At 34.0% G+C, this 19056-nt stretch overlaps 4 protein-coding genes across 6 annotated transcripts; 3 read left to right on the forward strand and 1 right to left on the reverse strand.

Moving 5' to 3' along the window:
- The first annotated feature begins 16 nt into the window (after positions 1-16).
- LOC108206462 (uncharacterized) lies at positions 17-3163 on the forward strand. The gene is made up of 2 exons (XM_017376768.2): positions 17-358; positions 2439-3163. The coding sequence occupies exons 1-2, from the start codon at positions 146-148 to the stop codon at positions 3003-3005; spliced, it is 780 nt and encodes a 259-aa protein (XP_017232257.1). The 5' UTR covers positions 17-145; the 3' UTR covers positions 3006-3163.
- Positions 3164-5070: 1907 nt separating this feature from the next.
- LOC108206245 (uncharacterized) lies at positions 5071-7564 on the forward strand. 2 transcript variants are annotated; one of them, XM_017376481.2, is made up of 2 exons: positions 5071-5309; positions 5753-7564. In XM_017376481.2, the coding sequence occupies exon 2, from the start codon at positions 5845-5847 to the stop codon at positions 6889-6891; it is 1047 nt and encodes a 348-aa protein (XP_017231970.1). In that variant the 5' UTR covers positions 5071-5309; positions 5753-5844; the 3' UTR covers positions 6892-7564. The 2 variants fall into 2 exon arrangements, with proteins under 2 accessions (XP_017231970.1, XP_017231968.1); XM_017376479.2 differs by having other exon boundaries at positions 5801-7564.
- Positions 7565-8846: 1282 nt separating this feature from the next.
- LOC108209662 (uncharacterized) lies at positions 8847-15135 on the reverse strand. 2 transcript variants are annotated; one of them, XM_064087818.1, is made up of 9 exons: positions 14835-15135; positions 14362-14465; positions 13995-14108; positions 12528-12611; positions 11254-12176; positions 11105-11164; positions 9669-9767; positions 9204-9539; positions 8847-9086 (listed from the first exon to the last, which is right to left on the reverse strand). In XM_064087818.1, exons 1-5 carry the CDS (start codon positions 15010-15012, stop codon positions 12120-12122), a joined length of 537 nt encoding a protein of 178 aa, XP_063943888.1. In that variant the 5' UTR covers positions 15013-15135; the 3' UTR covers positions 8847-9086; positions 9204-9539; positions 9669-9767; positions 11105-11164; positions 11254-12119. The 2 variants fall into 2 exon arrangements, with proteins under 2 accessions (XP_063943888.1, XP_017236187.1); XM_017380698.2 differs by having other exon boundaries at positions 8847-9091.
- Positions 9027-11471, forward strand: LOC108209661 (non-specific lipid transfer protein GPI-anchored 1). The gene is made up of 2 exons (XM_017380695.2): positions 9027-9518; positions 11090-11471. Exons 1-2 carry the CDS (start codon positions 9170-9172, stop codon positions 11311-11313), a joined length of 573 nt encoding a protein of 190 aa, XP_017236184.1. The 5' UTR covers positions 9027-9169; the 3' UTR covers positions 11314-11471.
- Positions 15136-19056: the final 3921 nt, after the last annotated feature.

The raw sequence follows: 19056 nt of genomic DNA on the forward strand, positions 1-19056 counted from the left end.
TCAAAGATGCTTTTTAGAGCAATAAATATGGTCATTGGAAAGAGATGGATAACAAGAGGTGGAGGGAATCAGGACCGGGGTTAGCTGACACGTGTCCTACAAGTGATGACGATGAATGCGGGAATACATATAGATATATACGAACATGTATGTAAAGGTATCTGAAAAGGTTGTAAGGAAAGAAATGGAATCCTCTTCGAGGGAGAAGGTAGAGCTTATACAACAAACAATACAGAGATTAATAACGGACGATGACGGCGACAGTGACAGCAGCAGCGACGGTAATGAAGTGAACGGTTCAGGCGAACTAAATCGACGAGGTCGGCGCCGCCTTGTCCTCACTGGACTTCTTTCTCAGGTATACATACTACCCCCCGTACCGTACTATATATGTTGTTTGTAATTAAATTTTCTTCTGTCCTAAGGTTATTCATTTGTCGAGGCTCTGTAATTTTGCTATGTAGTAATATTTTTGATAAAACATTACTCCTTATGTATGTGGAACATTAGATTTTCTTAAAGAGGAATGTTAATGTGTTTTAGCTTTTAGAACTAGAGTTCACTATATAGTTCAGACAGTGGCGGAGCCAGGATAAATTATTCAAGGGGGCATTTTTAAAATTTTTAACATAAGAGTACAAAAATTTTTAACCGATAAATTAATGGATAGACTTTGGGGTCGTTTGGCTAGACTTAAAAGAAGTGACTTATTGCTTAAAGTGAAAAAGTGGATTATAAGTGAGAAGTCGGTTTGAACTTATAAGTTATTAAAAGTGTTTGGATACTCTAACTTATAAATTATTTAGTGTTTGGATAACTTGACTTATAAGTTAGTATAGTCGGATAAATTTGTAATATAAAATTGTTTTATTGTATTAAAAAAATAAATTACAATAATAAAAGATTTTTACTATTTAAATTACAATAATATATTTATTATTTAAATTTCTTATAATTAACTTTATGAGAAAAAGAAAATGTGATTAGAATATATTGACTCAAGACACAATGCCAACTTTAATTTAGTAATATCTTAAGATAAAAATACTTGTGTTCTGTGGGAGATAGTACATCTTGTCTGTACATACATTTTTGGTACATAGTTCATAATCATAATATAAACACAGCTGCTGCAGTAGAAGAGCAGAAGAAGCTGCAGTGGAAAAAAAGCTGCAAAACGTAGCTTTTTTTTCTGAACTTCTCAAGCATAATATAAGTGCTTCAAATGTTTAGCCAAACGCACGCCGTGAAGCAGAAGCCAACTTCTGCGTTGAAAAAGCTGGAAAACTAATTTCCCAAACACCCACTTTGTCTCTTCCAACTTTAACCATAGTCCTTGTAAGATCGCCAATGCCTTTAAATTCTGAAAATTCAATACTTGAGCACATATCAAAAATATAGTTCTAGGGGCACAATAGAATAATTTTTATTTTAATATAATAAAATATGTGGACCCTACATGAAATTTTTTCTTTTTTTAAATGGGGTGGGGGGCACGTGCACCCCCATGCCCCCACCTCCCTCCGCCACTGAGTTCAGATACGATTACAAAATAGCACAATCACATTTCCATTATAGGGTAAAGTGTTTGTTAGAATATACTCCCTCCGTCCCATTTTAGTTGTCACATTTCCTTTTTTGTTGGTCAAATTGACTAATTTTTGACCAAGGATTACAAGTCACTCTTTCATTATTTTAAAAAACTGAAAATTACATCTTAAAGTAGATTAAAAGTTATTTCCGGTGACATATTTTTTTTATTTTTTCAATTGATAAAATATTAATAAATTTCAGTCAAACTTTGGTCAATTTGACCGGCACAAAACCAAATGTGACAACTAAAATGGGACGGAGGGAGTAAGATCCTGGAAAGGGGCATTCTCTAACACCTTGAGGTTTTAGAGTAACTGGTTCCTTGACATGGTATCAGAGCCAGGTTGGCAGAGGACTCGAATGGCAAATTAATGCTCCAAAGATGAGCGCCCGTGATCCACTCTTCGACCCATAAATGGGCTCTCGAGTGAGGGGGAATGTTAGAATATAAGATCCTGGAAAGGGCCATTCTCTAACACCTTGAGGTTTTAGAGTAACTGGTTCCTTGACAGTGTTAAAATCAAACATCTTCGTGTAAGGCCCTTAACCTCTTTACTGAAACGTCTTTCGCTAATTACTTTTGCCTTGTGATTTGAGCTAAATTTTATGTAAGCAAACCATTACTTTTTCGATTTATCCTTTTAAGCATTTGGGTGTGCAGTACTGGCCTAATGGGGTTATCTTTTTGTATAATTGCTGATTTTACTTGCTGCTGTTTGATTGGGGTTTCTATCCATAACTCTTCTTTTTTGGTCGGTCTTACTTACTTTTGGATAGAGTGATTTGTTGGTGTTAGCATGGTTAGTTGCAAAAGATTTGAGTATCTTTTGAATCCAAATTTACAGTTGGATACTATCAAAGCTGATGAGGCAGAGGAAATAGCTTGTGCAGATGGAGAAGTGGAGCACATTGTCGAGCCACTTAACAAGACGGAAGTTGGCAGCTGCGGTATGGACAATGAAGAAATTGCCCAAGAGCTCAAAAGGGTTAGAAAGCAGAATTTGATAACTCATTGCCTTCTTATCGCCATGATAGGACTTACCATCGTGTGGCAGATAGGGGAGGTGTCTCTTCTTTTGTGGCTTAAAAATGGTGTGACTCACCCAGTTAGATCCTTTGGTGGTATGGTCAAAGGGATGCTATTACCCAATGGCCGGGGCAGGGAAAGGCAGCAGTCCTTCACTAAGGAGAAGCTTAATAGTACAAAGGAGAAATTCATGGAAGCCTTAAAGAAATCTTCTACAAGAGATAAGCTGATTGAATCCCTTGAAACCATAAAGCAGTCTTCTGCCAGAGACAAACTGATTGAAGCACTGGAAGCCATTGAAAGCTCTCCCATTCAAGGTATCAAGATTCCGGAGCTTCTTCGGATGGAATTGCCAAGTTTTGATTCCAGCACGGATGAAGCATGAGGTATCTGCACTTTTTCATATTGTGTATGTATTTACATGAGGGGATTAAGCTGGATATGTGACACACTGATCCAACATAGAACTCAGTATTCTCATGCAGATCTCCATCCGTTTTGTTAGTGTGTATGTTTTTTAATATGCAAATATGTTTGAATTAATGGTTTGTTATTGTTATTAGCATACGCCAATCCAAGATATCCATATAAGAACAGCTAAAAAAACATAGGTTGCGTTTCGTTTCTTTTGATTTCAATAAGTATCAAGCCTGCTGAGTGCTGAAGAAGTAATGTGCATGAGATAAATCATATATGTACAGCAGAAGATATGCATGCACAATGATATCAATCGGCAGAAGTGCTTATCCATTCTTCTTCTATGCCGCCTTGAATACACAAGAAAAACGTTTTGTCATATCCAAAACTAGAAATGCCATTATACTTCCTTTGAGAAATTACAGATTTATCATAAGCTGGTCGGTTCAGAAAAGCAACCAAGTATGCATTAGTCCTTTGCTAGTATATATTAGTCGTTTACTTTGATCTTGTTTATAGGTTGTTTGCTTGCGTTTATAAAGATATTAAATACTCAAATAATTTAAATAGTTTTCACTAATGTACGTTTTCGTCAAGCTCACGAATAAGTTTATTCAATCCAGACGGTGTTTCTTCATTTCTTAACTGGTCCAGATCGTCGGTTCGGGTAAGAAGAAGAAAACTATAATATCGTAGAGTTCATGAATAACCCAAATAATAAACCGGCTATAATTTATGAACAAACTAATTGAATCTGAGCAATATCTTTTGTCTTTGCACTTCCGGCCGGATCAGTGTTTATAATTTCGGTAAAAGTTCCTGGATTTAATAACTAATCACATGTCAATTAAAATAAACATGGATATACATATTTTAATGTTTTAGTAGTAGCTAGAGTGCAATATGTTAGAGGACACTTTTGTCATACAAATTAACTCAAATTTTTATATATGTAATTAAAGACAAATATATTTGACCTAACATTAATATATTTTAACAAATATTACACAACAATATACTAGGCAATATCAAAATAAATGTCTGAAATTACGGGAGAGTCTGTTTGAGAGTGCGGTTAAAAATAATGTGCTGTCAGAAAAAGTGCTGATAAAAATTGTGTTGTAGAAATCAAATAATTGTTTGATAATATTTTTTATTTTTGCTTATTTTGAATTATAATATAAAAAATTAATTAATATTTTTGGTGAGGTTTGATAGTGAATTTTCTGACGGGCAAAAGCTCAAAACAACTTTTTTCAAAAACATAAAAGGAGCTGCTTTTTCTAGCAAACAAAAAAATGTTATAGCTGTTAGAAACACCAAACCCAGACGGTACTTAAGAACTTAAATTTTAAACTAAAATTGTTCAAAGACATATTTTTTCCAATTTTATTGATTAATAAAGGTTGGGTTAATATATTATTATTATGGGAAGTGATATATGGTAGATTCTATCAATTTAATGCACTTACTTATAATTATACTATATTTTCCCGTTACCATTTTACATAAAATTTTCTATTTTATAAATGTGGTAATAACTACAACATTCGTTGCACTCATTCTTTTATTGTAAAAGGTTAAACATTCAAATATATCTATCCTAACTTAGAATAAAATGTATGTACTACTTATAAAATTATATTTTAAAAAAATATATGTTTCCGGTATTTTTTATTATATGTATTATTGTTATTATTATGTGCTTGGATATATTCTTTTTAAAATTTATAAATTATCAAATATAAAAATTATTTATGTAATAATAAAATATTACTTTTTAGATCATTTATATTTTTATAAAATCAAATTTTAAACTTACCGAATTCCGACTTATAAATCGAAAATTAGCTTAAATAACTTTACACAGATGATATAAATAAATTATTTCATTTTTCAAATGTACAAACTGGATTTCAAACTCAGTCAAACATTATATACACGCATATATTTTTAGGCCCGGGGTATACGTAACCGGGCCTTCTTCGCCCGGTTGTCTTGGGCCAAAACGAGATTTTAAGATTGCATATCTAAAAACAAAATTAAATTTCTGGCCTCTGGGCTTCCAAGACTCGACGATTCAGGTGCCAAAAAAATCTGGAAGCTGCTATCTTAATGCGAGGGTTTAATATAAAGAGGCAGAGCGGCCATAACCCCGGAAAAGATATCTATCACTAGACATAGTTATTCATTTGGTCAAGATTTCGCCAAGTCTAATTTAGGATTCAGCTGCTTACTAAAACACCTTCTGAACACTCTCATCTGGGTTTAGGTAACTTCTCATCGTACTTCTTTGTTCACTTTAAGATATATTCTGCTTCCCCAAATACAAACACCACTGTGTTTACTTATGAGATACATTCTGCTTGCTGATTCGTGTTTTTTATTGCTCAAATATGCGAAGATTAATGATTGTTTGATTAAGAGGATTTATTAGGGTTTTAAATAATATTTGCTGCGGCCATTTTAACTTCGGCTTGCTTCAGAATTGATGAATGTATGTTATATTTTTATTTTGTATTTGTTGTGTTTTGAAATTAGGGTTTTGTTGAGCAAATAAAGGGAACCCTTAATAGGAAATCTGAATATTAGCTGTTTGTCACTATTAATTTCTCCGCCGAGTGGTTTTATTTTACTTGTATTTGTTTGTTAAGGTTGTCTTGATGTCGTGTTATCTCCTAATTGGTAAACTGATGATGCTGTTGGTATAAACAGATGATTAATAGTATTTTGCTTTGTTTGTCATTGTGGTCTGTGATAAAGTTGGGAATTTTAGACTAAAGGTGTGATAAAGTTGGGAATTTCGGATGGAGTGCAACAGAGATGAAGCGATAAGGGCAAGAGATATTGCTGACAGGAAGTTTTTGGCAAATGACATTACTGGGGCAAAAAAATTTGCATTGAAGGCCCAGAGTTTGTATCCTCAGCTGGATTTTATTTCTCAATTTTTGGCAACACTGGATGTCTATGTTTGTTCGGAGAACAAGATCAATGGGCAAATTGATTGGTATGGTATGCTTGGTGTGAATCCACTAGACAATGAAGATACTATACGGAAACAGTTTCGAAAGTTGGCTCTTATGATTCATCCTGATAAAAACAAATCTAAAGGGGCTGATGGGGCTTTTGATCTTATATCACAAGCATGGAATCTTTTGTCTGATAAATCAAAAAGATCAGCATATGACAAAGCTTTGCATGTTAAACCTCGATCGGGCGGTTCATCCATACCACCATCACAATATGGTTTCCACAATTTTGCACCAGGTTCAAACATGAAAGTTCCAAAGGATAGTAGTAACTCTACTTATTCCGCTCCACATAAACAGAAACAAGATCCTGCTCCTGTTTCATCTTACCAAAGGAAAACTCAGAATAGACAGAAGCCACAGACTGTTCCTGTCACATCTAACAAAAGGCAACGGGTGTCCACTGCCCCTGATCTACCTCAAGAACCGAACCAAGCTACATTTTGGACAGCATGCCATGGATGCAAAATGCAACATGAGTATCCTAGAAAGTATGTGAATTGTAATATGCTTTGTCACAACTGCCGGGAGCCATTTTTTTCGTTTGAAATTGCACCACCAGTGCTCAGTGTCCGTGGTCCACCTCAAGGACTAAAGCAAACTACATTTTGGACTGCATGCCATGGATGCAAAATGCAATACGAGTATCCTAGAGTGTATCATAATTGCAATTTGCTGTGTACTAAATGCCGTGTGCCATTTTTTTCATTTGAAGTCACACCACCATCTGCAAAGCAGGAAACTTCAGCTCATGATCGGAAGGGGGACAAGAGCAATTCTATGTCAGGAATATACAAATCAGTCCGTGCAAATGTGAAGTTCTGAGAATTATGGAAAAAAAGTTAATCGGCTCCATTTTCAAAAACTGATGGTGCTGCTGCATCTGCTGCTCAAGCAGCTAATTCAGCATGTTCTTCAGATGGTGAAGATGGAGCGGCAGCAACAGAAAGAGAGGTTACTTTGTGAGAAATGAAGCATGCCAATGAGGGTGGATAATTTTGCATCTTATAGGACATAGTGGTGCTTTAATGATATGGATATTAAAGCACCACCAGTTTTGCTTATTTGACAGTGATGATACTCTGCAAATAAGATGACAACGGAAGTACAAGTCCCAGGTTCTGATTTTCACTATTTTGACAAGTATTGAAGTGAAAATTGTTTCGAATATAATCAAGTTTGGGCCTAGGTAATATGGCATAGTTCACCAAGTAGATTTGTATAGATCATTTTAAGATCTATCAAAGTTAAGGGGGAGAGTGTATTCAAATCTATAGTAGAATCGGAGTTTATTGCCTTCACAATTAGTGTCCAAGTTAGAATGAATTGTCATGTTGTGTACAGAGCAATATGAATTCAGTACAACTTATGGAAGGTAACTGTGATTCTTCTAGGGAAAACTATTGAACTCGGGCACTCTTCGGAGATGTTTATAGCTTGATCTTGCTGTTGGTAAAATATTGATGAGATTTATGTTGATAGGCTACTTTATGGTGCATATTCAGAACTTTTTTTTATCAAAGCTTACTATTAGAAATTCTTATCATCTCTTAAGATTCATGCTAGTACAGATCTGCAGTATAAAAGAGCATTCCATAAAAGCTTTTTATAACTTTTGAAATAGTTAATTTTGTCGAAGTGAATTGTTAATAATAATAGATCGATATTTTATATGAGTATATAGCTACAGATTTCTTAAAAATCTCTAGAGATTTGATAAATATAGGTAAGGAAAATTAAAATTATATGATAAGAAATGAAACTGTGCGGAAAAAGATGCAGATACTACATGGGCACCACCCTGCTATTTTTTAAATTTTATATTCTTAAAATGTAGTACTTATTTTATTTCAAAATAATAGTCGTTTTGAATTTTTGCACATATTATGAGTAGAAAAAGAACATTATTTTAACACATAATTTTTTATCAAAAAAATCTAGAAAATATATAAATATTAAACTTTTATTCAGAATTTTTTTCCGTAAATCTTTAAATCACATAAAGGTTCTGTTTTCACTTGTATCACTCTCACACTCCCCCTCCCTTTCATAATATATACTGCATTTTGTGGCTCATTTGGATTTATGAGAAGAAGAAGAAAAAAGGCTCAAAAAAAATGTATACTATAAATTGATTAGGCGGAGCATGTAATTCATTAAAATCTGTACAAGTGTGATGCATAATTGCATATTGCATAGTGCATAATGAGCTGTTAGGAAAAGATTCCTGATTTTAGTAAAATGAAATTACTGGACAAGCACCACCAACATCCTGACGATTCCGGAACAGAATTCTGCCACACTGGTCAATACAAGTATACAACCCACGTAATATGCAAGGTTGTAAACATCCAAAAGTCTTCCCTTTACACCACTCTTCTTTCTCAGCATTGCATTATGAGGGTTGCAGTCTTGTAGGTAAGTTTTAAATGAAGAGTGGCACTAGGAAATTTGATTATTTTCTTGGAAAATAGTTTATTCATTCCACCTCAACTAAATTTCTTAGCATTTATACTCTTGCCAAATTTCATAATAATCAATTGAGTAGTTGACCCAGCTGGATTTTTCATACTACGGTTTTCCTAGTGTGTGCCCATGAGCACATGTTAAACACTAAAAATCATAAGTTTGACTCATTTTGATTGGCTCTTATTTTTTTTAATAATGTTGGACCCCTTGCATATATAACAACCACACCAATCAAAATGTCCCAAACATATAAAATTTGGTGCTTAACATGTGTCCATGGGCACACACTATACAAACCCTTTTTCATAATATTAAAACTGGAAAACTAAATACTTGAAAAGATTATTTAAGCGTCTAAGATTGTAGCTAATATTTCAAGTCCCAACTACCTCCAAATCCCAGCTCAAGAAAACGGATGAAGTCTGCATTAAATGTGGCACTAGCTGCTAACCCCTCTTCAGTCACAGCTTTCAATTCCATCATCAAAGCACATCTCTTAGCAACTCTAGCAGCTTCTCATAAATAGGCACTATATATTTTCTTTCTCCTAGCTGTTCTGCAACAACATAGAAAGATAAATATTGGGTACTCAAAAGAGAAAAAAAAGGCAGTTTAAGATAAAATCGTACTAAACATGACAAAGTTGACAGGGTATTATGGTATTATACTGGTGGTAGGTCTCATAGTGTTGAATTTTGTCGCTGAGGGAGCTGATCCCTTAGAGAAGGAGTGTGCAGATAACTTTCAGAAATTGACAGATTGCCTTGGTTACGCCACTGGCAAAGGAACCACCCCGACAGACGGATGTTGCAAGTCTGTGAGCGGAATCAAAGAATCAAAGCCTGTTTGTCTCTGTTACATAATACAACAGATGCACACAGGTAATAACCCTCAGTTGAAGAGCCTTGGTATTCAGGAATCTAGGTTGCTCCAGCTTCCGTCTGCTTGCAAGTTGGCCAATGCAAGCTCCAGCGATTGCCCAAGTAACTACTGTTCCCCTGTGTCTTTTAGTATATATATTATATACAACTAAATTAGTTATATGTATGCATCTGCTATAAAGTTTCATGCATCGAGAATCAGTAGTTATACTAAATGACCCATGTACTGTGCAAGCGGTGGTCCTGAGGTACCTGTACAGCTTGTTATGACCACCGTTTTAATTCTCCGTTTTGATTCTTGTTTAGCTGATAGAAATATGTCATGCCATGCATAATCTTGCTCTGTCAAATCTTCATATAGAAGCAAAAAAATCTGTTATAATTCGTGCAGAATTCACATAATACACACTGACAAACATTGATATAGTTTGATATCTATATTACAAGAAATTGGTTTTAGGAAGTGTTTAGTAAAGTTTGATTAGTTTATACTTTATAAGCCTGGTTTGATAATTAAGTGAATGTATCATCTGGCAAATTTTGCCAAGTCCTCGTCTTGTAGCCAAATGTAAGCTGATAATCAATTGAGTTAGATTTTTAGCTCAAAATTTTCTCAAGACTTCTCGGATTGGAACCATGACAACAAAAGCAAGTTGATTAGTAAGACTATCCAATCCATTACTCCCTCTATCTCATATTATATGTCTTGTTTTGACTATTGAAGAGTCAATTTGATTAAAATTTGACCGCAAATTACATATATTATCCAACTTAAAAAGAGGGGGAAAAAACTTATTTTATAAGAACATATAATCAATCCCCTTCAAAATCCATTTTTCAGAATAAATTTTCTTTAATTAATGGTTAAAGTTTGGTCAAATTGACCCAGAGGACACATGATATGAGATGGAGTGAGTAATAAATAGTACTCCCTCCGTCCCCTTTTACATATCCATTTTGACTTTTGACCAGTCAAATTGACTATATTTTGACTGAACTTTACATGTATCAGATAATTGAGAAAAATAATAAAAATTATACCATTAGAAAGTATATTTAGTCTACTTTAATATGCAACTTTCAGATTTTAGTAATAATAAGTAGATAATTTGTAATGTTTAGTCAAAAATTGGTCAATTTGACTCCTCGAAAAGCAAAATGAACATGTAAAAAGGGACGGAGGGAGTATTAGGTCTGGCACTCTCTTCCTAGCTATTTGTACTGAATTCAACTACAAAAGAATCTGCATGTGGTCTTGAACAGAGTTTGGTGACAGCATTGAAACCAGCGGATGGTTAGGGGGATGGGGGTTGCATTAATGGTTATGGACATCAATACTACCAGTGCATGTTTATACATATAGTAGAAATTTATGGACCAGTAGATAGAAACTTTATCGATGTCTATATGTTACAGATATATGACAAGTTGAAGTATATACAAGTATTATCTGGGGAACATCACACATGCATATAGCTGGTGTCTTGGGTGGGTGTATCTCATACATGCTTAGTATGATTAGATCTCTGTAAGAGTACTAGTTTTAGATTTTGTTGGCACAAACTATTAGAACAACATTGAAATACATGTTTACATTTTTACAAGTATTTGTCACTTTCCCATGTATGTTTATACAAATATCAGTGGATTAATATGAAGAATATAAAATGCAGAGCTTCTAAAATTACCTGCAAACTCTCCTGATGCTGCCATCTTCGCTGATCCAAGTCCATCAACAGCAACACCAGCTGCATCAAATGAGACATCATCAACCACTGTGGCAAAACCTAGTGATAGTAAATCTGCTGGAATCAGGCTACAGATTGCAGCTCCACACCTTATTGCTGGGATGCTTGTGTCAATCTTCACCACTGTTGTTTTCTTCTCTTATGCATAATAGATTCCTGATCAACTAATCAGCTGATCATTGAGCTTTTTATGTAGTTTACCACGCTCTTCTTTTCTTTGCTTTCATCAATTTCAAGTATGTACTATGATCTCTTAATTTCTCTTGTAAGACGTCAGTAATTCAAATTTATAATCGTTTTTAATCCACTTTGATCAAGTCTTAGTGGACAATGTGTGCGTGAGTATTTAAATTTCCTGTAATTGAACTTTGAACTTATAAGAACTTATACTTCTAACTGATATATGTCTCGATTGATGTCTAAGATATTGGTTCAAGTTCCAAGTAAAAAAAATACATAAACAATAAGATTCAAGCACCTACTCTCCTGTTACAGACAACAAAAATTAGTGGAAATAGGTGTGACCGGTTAGGGATGATCAGACAAGCCTACATAGAGTGTAGATATAACCGATTAGGGATGATCAGACAAGCCTACAGATACACTGTAGATATTGGGCAATTGGGATGATCAGACAGGCGAACATAAAAAGTGTATCCTCTCAGGGCTCGTGCTCTTTTAATAAGTAAGTTACATCAGTGCACACGAAGATCGTCCGTTGGCCACTGGTTTGGGCTGGCCTGTATACATTCAATATGACTCTTTCTTGAAGTTGAATATAGGTGATAACCATAGATTCTATGAGCTTGCTACAGGATGTTTAAGGCTTCAAGCAGAAAATACAACATCAACCTCTCAGCAACCTAAATGACATAATCTTATTAAGATGCAAATACTTATAACTGTTACGGTAGATTTCTATAAAACTGATCCTGTATATAGGACTCAACAGTAACTACAGAGAGTATTTCCTCCGACCGTCACTCCGCATAGCATTATATACAGCTTGAACCTGGAACCACAATCAAGTAACAATCTAGTTCAGTCTGGAGTAATGACAATTTATTCATTATAGTACCTTGTTTTCGAACATGCATATTGAACACCCACAGAAACGACCCATGCATGCCATGCAGAATAAAGTTAGGAGCTTAAAAGAGCACTAGTGTAAGTAAGATTACTGCTTACGAAACGTATACTTTAGTCACTATTACTGACTAACCATGATGGTTAGAAGGGTCAAGGGGATCATCATAGCATCAATACAGATGAATTAATAAACACATGGCAGAAACATGATGTAGTCAATTGTCAATAACAAATAGAAATCTACTGAACAGAGAAAGAGAGGGACAGAGTTGACCTGCTCACTTGAAGCAACTTGAACTGGTCCAATTGTTACAGAGACATATTTTCCTTTTGATGAAATCTTTTGCTTCACTAGGTCCTGTGTCAACAATAAGTAACCATGATTCAGACTCATCATTTTACTCCCTGCATCCACAGTACTTGTGCCTTTGACTATTTACACATAATTTAAGGTGGATAAAACAAATAGCTACACGCTCTGTTACTCGGACTATTCATTTTGCCATAAGTACCCATGTCGGACACATGATACTTAGACATGGATTTCTTTTAAGCTAACATGTAAAATTTTAAAATATTGTCGAGTCCGGCACTTGGACATGTACTTAAGGCTCCACATTATATTTTTCAAATATTTTTTTTCTGAATAAAATTCAAATTTTAATCTAAACAATAACTAACCCTTATTCAGATTAATAATCAGCATTAGTTATAATAGAAAAAGGGAGAGCTCTGTTCAGTATTTTATTTATTTATTTTGTTGTTGTTTTGCAAACATGAGGAACATTTTGGTGGTCAATAAGATGCAATTACAATTGTTAAACATAAGCGTTGTATTTGTTAAATGGCCAGGGGGATGAGTCAATTTGGCAAAACTACCTATTGTGGGGTCTGATCACGAGACTCTCAAGCAGAATCTTCAGCTAATAAGTACCAACCACTTGACCTAAAACAACCTAAACAAATTAACCAACTTAAGACAGTATTTTCTCTTATAAGTCCTTCCCCTGGAACTTGGGAGATCCCTTGATAGATTTCTAGTATTCTAAAAATATAAGCAAAGATTTTTATGCAAATCAGAAAATTTGGGGTGATGCAAATCAGAAATATAAGTAAAGATTTTTATGCAAATCAGATAATTTTCATGTGAATCATAAATTGACTGGTAATCAACACACCGTTGTCCCGCTTGTGTTCAAATTTTCTTATATTTTTTATTTTCCTTTAACATTAAGCTACAAGAATACTTTTATCGGTCAAATCCATGTTAACAGGAATAGCTAGTTCCTGTAATGCCCCAACTCCTTTTGGATGGGACAAGTTCGGGTCTCTGAGGCCTATGAAACTGATCAAGGAAGGTTTTTTTAGTGATGTTTAGATGTAGGGGATCTCGTTGTGGACTTGTGGTTCCTTGAGATATCAGCTGCATACCTTGATGAATGCTAATGTTGATAGTGTTGATTAATCTTCAGTCTTGCTTTTAAACTCAGTCATGGTACTTGCATTAGACACTATAGCACTCTTATATAAACCCTCCTTAAGAAAGACAATTTGTCTTATATAATTGTTGCTTTGGAGGATACACATGAAACAAGAAAACCCTGTAAGCTATAGATGAAGATAGAGTAAACTTATTATGCAAGAACAGATTACATACCAAAACAAAAGCCCGTGTCTTGTGCATCAAGAGAAAAACAAGATTGTTTCAACCTGAATCAGACAAGGAAAGGTGTGTCATTACCTCTGGAATTTGCTGTTGAAGAACTGATTCAACAGCAACAACCATAGCTTGCACAAAATCATCGCCTCCTAATCCAATTGCTGTAAATTCTCTAACTGTTGGATAAGAATTCACCTGGGGAGTGCAACATAAACTTGCAATGTTACCTATCACAACCCCGTCCCCATTAAAAAATTGAATCTTTTTAAGCAAAAGCGAGCCTACTGGAAACCACATCTCGTCCCTCCCTTTTACAAGTCATTTACATGATACAGATGACTTCTAGGCAAGTGGTTAATAGTTTGTTACACTGCTTGGTACAATGCAATGAGACCAGTATACCCATAAACAAGCATGTCATGATTCACCAAAAATAATACTACCATACCTTACGATCAAGAGTGAGCCAGTCATCGGTGGTACCATCAGTGCCAGTACCTCCATCAACCACATTAGTAGTTTGTCCAACCCACCCTTCCGTCTTCGATACTTCTGAAATAGCATAATAATCAGTAAGAACTACTTACATTATACCACATGTAAAAAACATGATAGCACCACTTACATACAGTTGATGTCAAAAGCCTAAAGTGACAGCCCAATTATCAATTTTAGTAGATTTCCATTACTACCCCATAAACAAAACAAACAGCTACTCCCTCCGTCCCGGTCAATAGTAGCAGTGAAAAAAAAACGTATACAATTGACTGGGACAGAGGAAGTAGTAATTACCAAATAATAAACCCCGTTGTAATTTTCAAACCCCATAACAATGTTCTTAAGAAGTAAAAACAAAACAAGAATCCATTCGTTGATTAGAGCTAATGATAAAATATTTGATATAATTAAAAGCAAGCAAACCTGAAATTGGATTAAGAAGAGGTTCTTGAGGTGGGTTGTCATGGGTTGTTTCGCGAGAAGAATAACGGCGGAGATGGGTTGTTGGCGCAATGTAATTGTAATGATTAAGGATTCTTGTTCGTCTCAAGCTACTAGGTAATTGTAATGAAAAGAAGCTTCTCAGAGCACAAGCAGCCATCTTCTCCGGCTTCAACAACAAATAATCAAGATTTCTGGGAGGATTGATTCGGAGAAAAAGGTAAAATCATTATCTAGGCTAATAATACACTTGAAACTATGTAGTAACAATTTGACCTTTAGGATTATTAATTTTTCCAAAAAGTTTAAATATATTGCTTTGATTTCTTGCACCTAGCTTGATGTGAGAAAAAAAAAACATATATTTATATATTACTTTTTTAAAATAAAATATAAACGTTAAAATTTTATTTTGGAGAAAAAATTATTACAAATAATATATATAAATACAATTTTTTACCTCTCAAATTATGTGTAACAACTAACAAGTCAAAGCGATTTTTATGTTGGAACAGAGGGAGTGATATTTTTTGTTAGCCGGTATTTATAAAAAGAAAAAAAAGAAAGTGAGATTAACTTCATTTAAACTAATTACTTACGTAACGTTAAACGACACCTGCATATGTCGTTTCCATCTTTTATTGCTAAAAATAAAAATACCTCTATTTACCTAATACCTCGCTGCGTCTTACATCAAGCAAATTAGCCTTTCTTTCTTGTATTGATTCTGGAACTACGTCGGTAAAGCCTATATCAGCACACATAGCTAATAGGGTATTGTATAATATGATAGTCAACACAGCGACAACATTCAACATTGCGAGCTCTGGCATAGGCGCTGTTGGTAATATTTATTTTAGTAGCATTGGAGTGTTGGTTCTGTGACCCTATGTATTATGGCCAACATGGCATTAGTAGTAAGTTTAACATCCGAATTCTTGATGATTAACTTTGCTACCAATACCACTATTGTGAATTGTTAATGGACTTGCTCCTGATGAACATAGAACAATTCAGATGCCTGGAGATTTGTCAGAAACATTTTGTTGCTCCACACTTAAATTGCCGTAGATGAATTTTGGCCCGTGACAAGAAGATTTATATGTGTATTGTATGCAGCTCTTGCACTAAAACTACTCTTTTCTTAATTATTAGAAAAGGCAGGTAACGAGCACGATCGGATAACCCAGTCGTTAAGGGTTTATCCTCTGTCGTCCCAGGTCATGGGTTCGACTCTGGCTCACCCCGAGAATATCTTCGAACAGATACTCACTTTGTAAAGGTCATGGGTTCGACTCTGGCTCACCCCGAGAATATCTTCGAACAGATACTCACTTTGTAAAGGTCATGGGTTCGACTCTGGCTCACCCCGAAAATATCTTCGAACAGATACTCACTTTGTAAGGCTATAAGCCATATTAGTCAAAGAAGAAAAGGCAGGTAACAGGCCCTGTGTTTTAAAACGTTGTATACGACATCGTTTAACCTCATATAAGCCCAGATTAACCTCCTTTTTTCTCAAATAAAAAACGATAGTTACACATTATAAAATTTGAATATTAGGAAATTAATAATAAGTTGCAGTTTGGTTTTTAAAATTATATGACAATCTTGTTTTAGTCTACAAATTTTGATTAGACTTGATAATTTGCAAACCGTGATGTTTTAAAGTATTTTTTTTTATACCTGGTATCAATTCTTGCTTAAATCTCAAATGACAGATAATTAAATTAAGAAATTTTAGATAAATCTCATCATTTAAGTGAGTATTAAATTAAATATAATTTTAATTCAGTTTCTTAAAAGTATTTCCACTTATTTACGGATTAAGAAAAACAGAAGGCATAAACAGCTTCTGCTTCTTCAATACAAACACCCCCGTATATTCTGAACTATTCGACTATCCAATTGTGCTCGTGGTTGTTTATAATCAATTAACATGCTATTTAAACATGATAGCTATTTGCAAATCGCAGGTCTAATATATTTTAGATAAAAATACAAAGGTATTAAAATTTGTGAAAATTTTCTAATTAGTGTAAATGTACATCAAATCTATTTATCTATTTATATCATAATTCCTGAACGATGCCACGTCAAATAGTCCACATAATTCATATAAAACCACGTCATAAAGCCACGTATTTAAATTATGACACATTAGCAGCGCCATCTAATCAACTGATTCATACATGTCAAGTTTTAGACAGTCCCACAAATTATGCCTGCATTTTTGCTTTTGATTTTAATTGTCTTAACTATCAAGTCAGCATTGATTGTCAGATTAGAATTTCAAAATAGCATTAATCACGCATCCTTGAATCGTGCCACTGATCACGACGTCAGTTCAGATTTAAGCTTTACTACTTATTTGCATATGATATTCTTATCAGATCAAAGCAGATAATTTGAATTTTACATTCGAAACCATTCTTTCTTCCACGCCTCAAATCGTGATGGGTATGTTTTCTTGCTTGGCTTTCGAACTAATTTGTGTCATCGGTCGGATTTTGCTGCAGTACTACTAATCTTGGCTTTCTTTACACATTAATTTCTCTATCTACGGATTTTGCTTTGCGCTTATTTACTGTATTGTTTGGCAAAATTCTACTTATCTTGCACAAATCGAGTTGATCTGTGTATGCATCAGGTAGTATCCGTCAATGTATATGATGCTTCGACAAGAGATGACGTCTCGAAGTCAAAAAGAGAATAACACCATTGGTCGTGAAATAGGTCCGCACTATTTCCAGCTTAATTTACAATATTTGCTCCATTGTCTATATTTTTTCATTCAATTAATGTTGAACGGGTATCGAAATTTGTTGTTTGAACGCTGCAGGTATCATAATCAGTACATAATGATTTGCTACATAGAAAAGCTGAGAGATCCGTCCTCACGATTTCTATTGATTTCATGTTCTAGGAATTTGAGAAACGGTTCGAACATTTTTGTGCAAATGAAAGATTCGTGTTGTGATATAGAACTTGAGATTATTTTTTGAACATCATTTTTAACTCTTCGTGTTTGGAAAGATTTGTGTTCTAAAATACTTTTTTATTTAATTGTAATCATTAACTTCTTATCTCTTTCGAATTAAACATGGAAAGACTTCCTAAACACTCTAAAAGATTTTTTGTATTATATTGCTTTAAAAATTAGAGTGTATCATGTAAATTTAAATATAATGTATCCCTTAAATTTAGGAAACATTTAGATTCAATTAAGTATATGGTATCCGTTGCAAATTTTAAATTTCAACGCAGTTTGAAATCTTAGTATATAAATTATAATCCGTGATTCTAATTTATTGATTTAATATCTTATTCATTTATGTAACATATATAGTTAGTAATGATATAATTAGTTTACTTCTCTATTAAAGACGTCTTTAGTTTATTTAAATATTAATCAAATGAAATGTAGAGATTAAATCTTTATATATTTTTGATAAAAGACATATATATTATATTTTTTTTAGAAAGATTATATTAAAGTCAAGTGAAGTGAATCAATTATAATTCTGCGTTGATTATCCCTTAATTTATGCATACAATATAAAATTTGTATTTAATTGAGATAACTAATCGATGTTTTTTAATTGTCATCTATGAATGCTCGATGAAATACAAACCATGTATTCTGACTAATACTTGGAACAACATGCCTAAATTTCTTGGCTGATAATCGATACGAAGGATTGAAAAATTCGTCTGTACTCCCATGGAAGAAAGGAAGACCACAGAAGGATACCAAACCACCGGGTTGTGAAATTGTTTCTTCAAGTACCTTCGAAGTCGGAGCTTACGGTCTAACTCGACTTTCTCAAAATGAGAATTGCAAGACTAATACAAATATAATGCATGAAGAAACGATGGGTGGTAACTCTGATGTTTTCATATCATTGACGAAGTATATTCATCTGGTTTCTTTGAACGAAGTTTGCTAATCCATGTGTAATATTCCGTTTTAGTATATCACAATATTTGCAAATTATATTCCTGTGAAATATATTGATGAAGTACTGCATCAACCTTTAGATATCAAGTTATATCTGCTATTCATATTTATCAAGACGATTTAGAAACACTAGTGATCTTTGTTCTAGCAAGTGTATATGAAGGTTCAAATGTGTGAATGTTAGATCAAAATTTTCATTTGGCTCAATTATATACATATACATATTTAAATATATTTGATTTC

The sequence above is a fragment of the Daucus carota genome, chromosome 2 (genome assembly GCF_001625215.2).
Source record: "Daucus carota subsp. sativus chromosome 2, DH1 v3.0, whole genome shotgun sequence".
Classification (NCBI taxonomy): Eukaryota; Viridiplantae; Streptophyta; class Magnoliopsida; order Apiales; family Apiaceae; genus Daucus; species Daucus carota.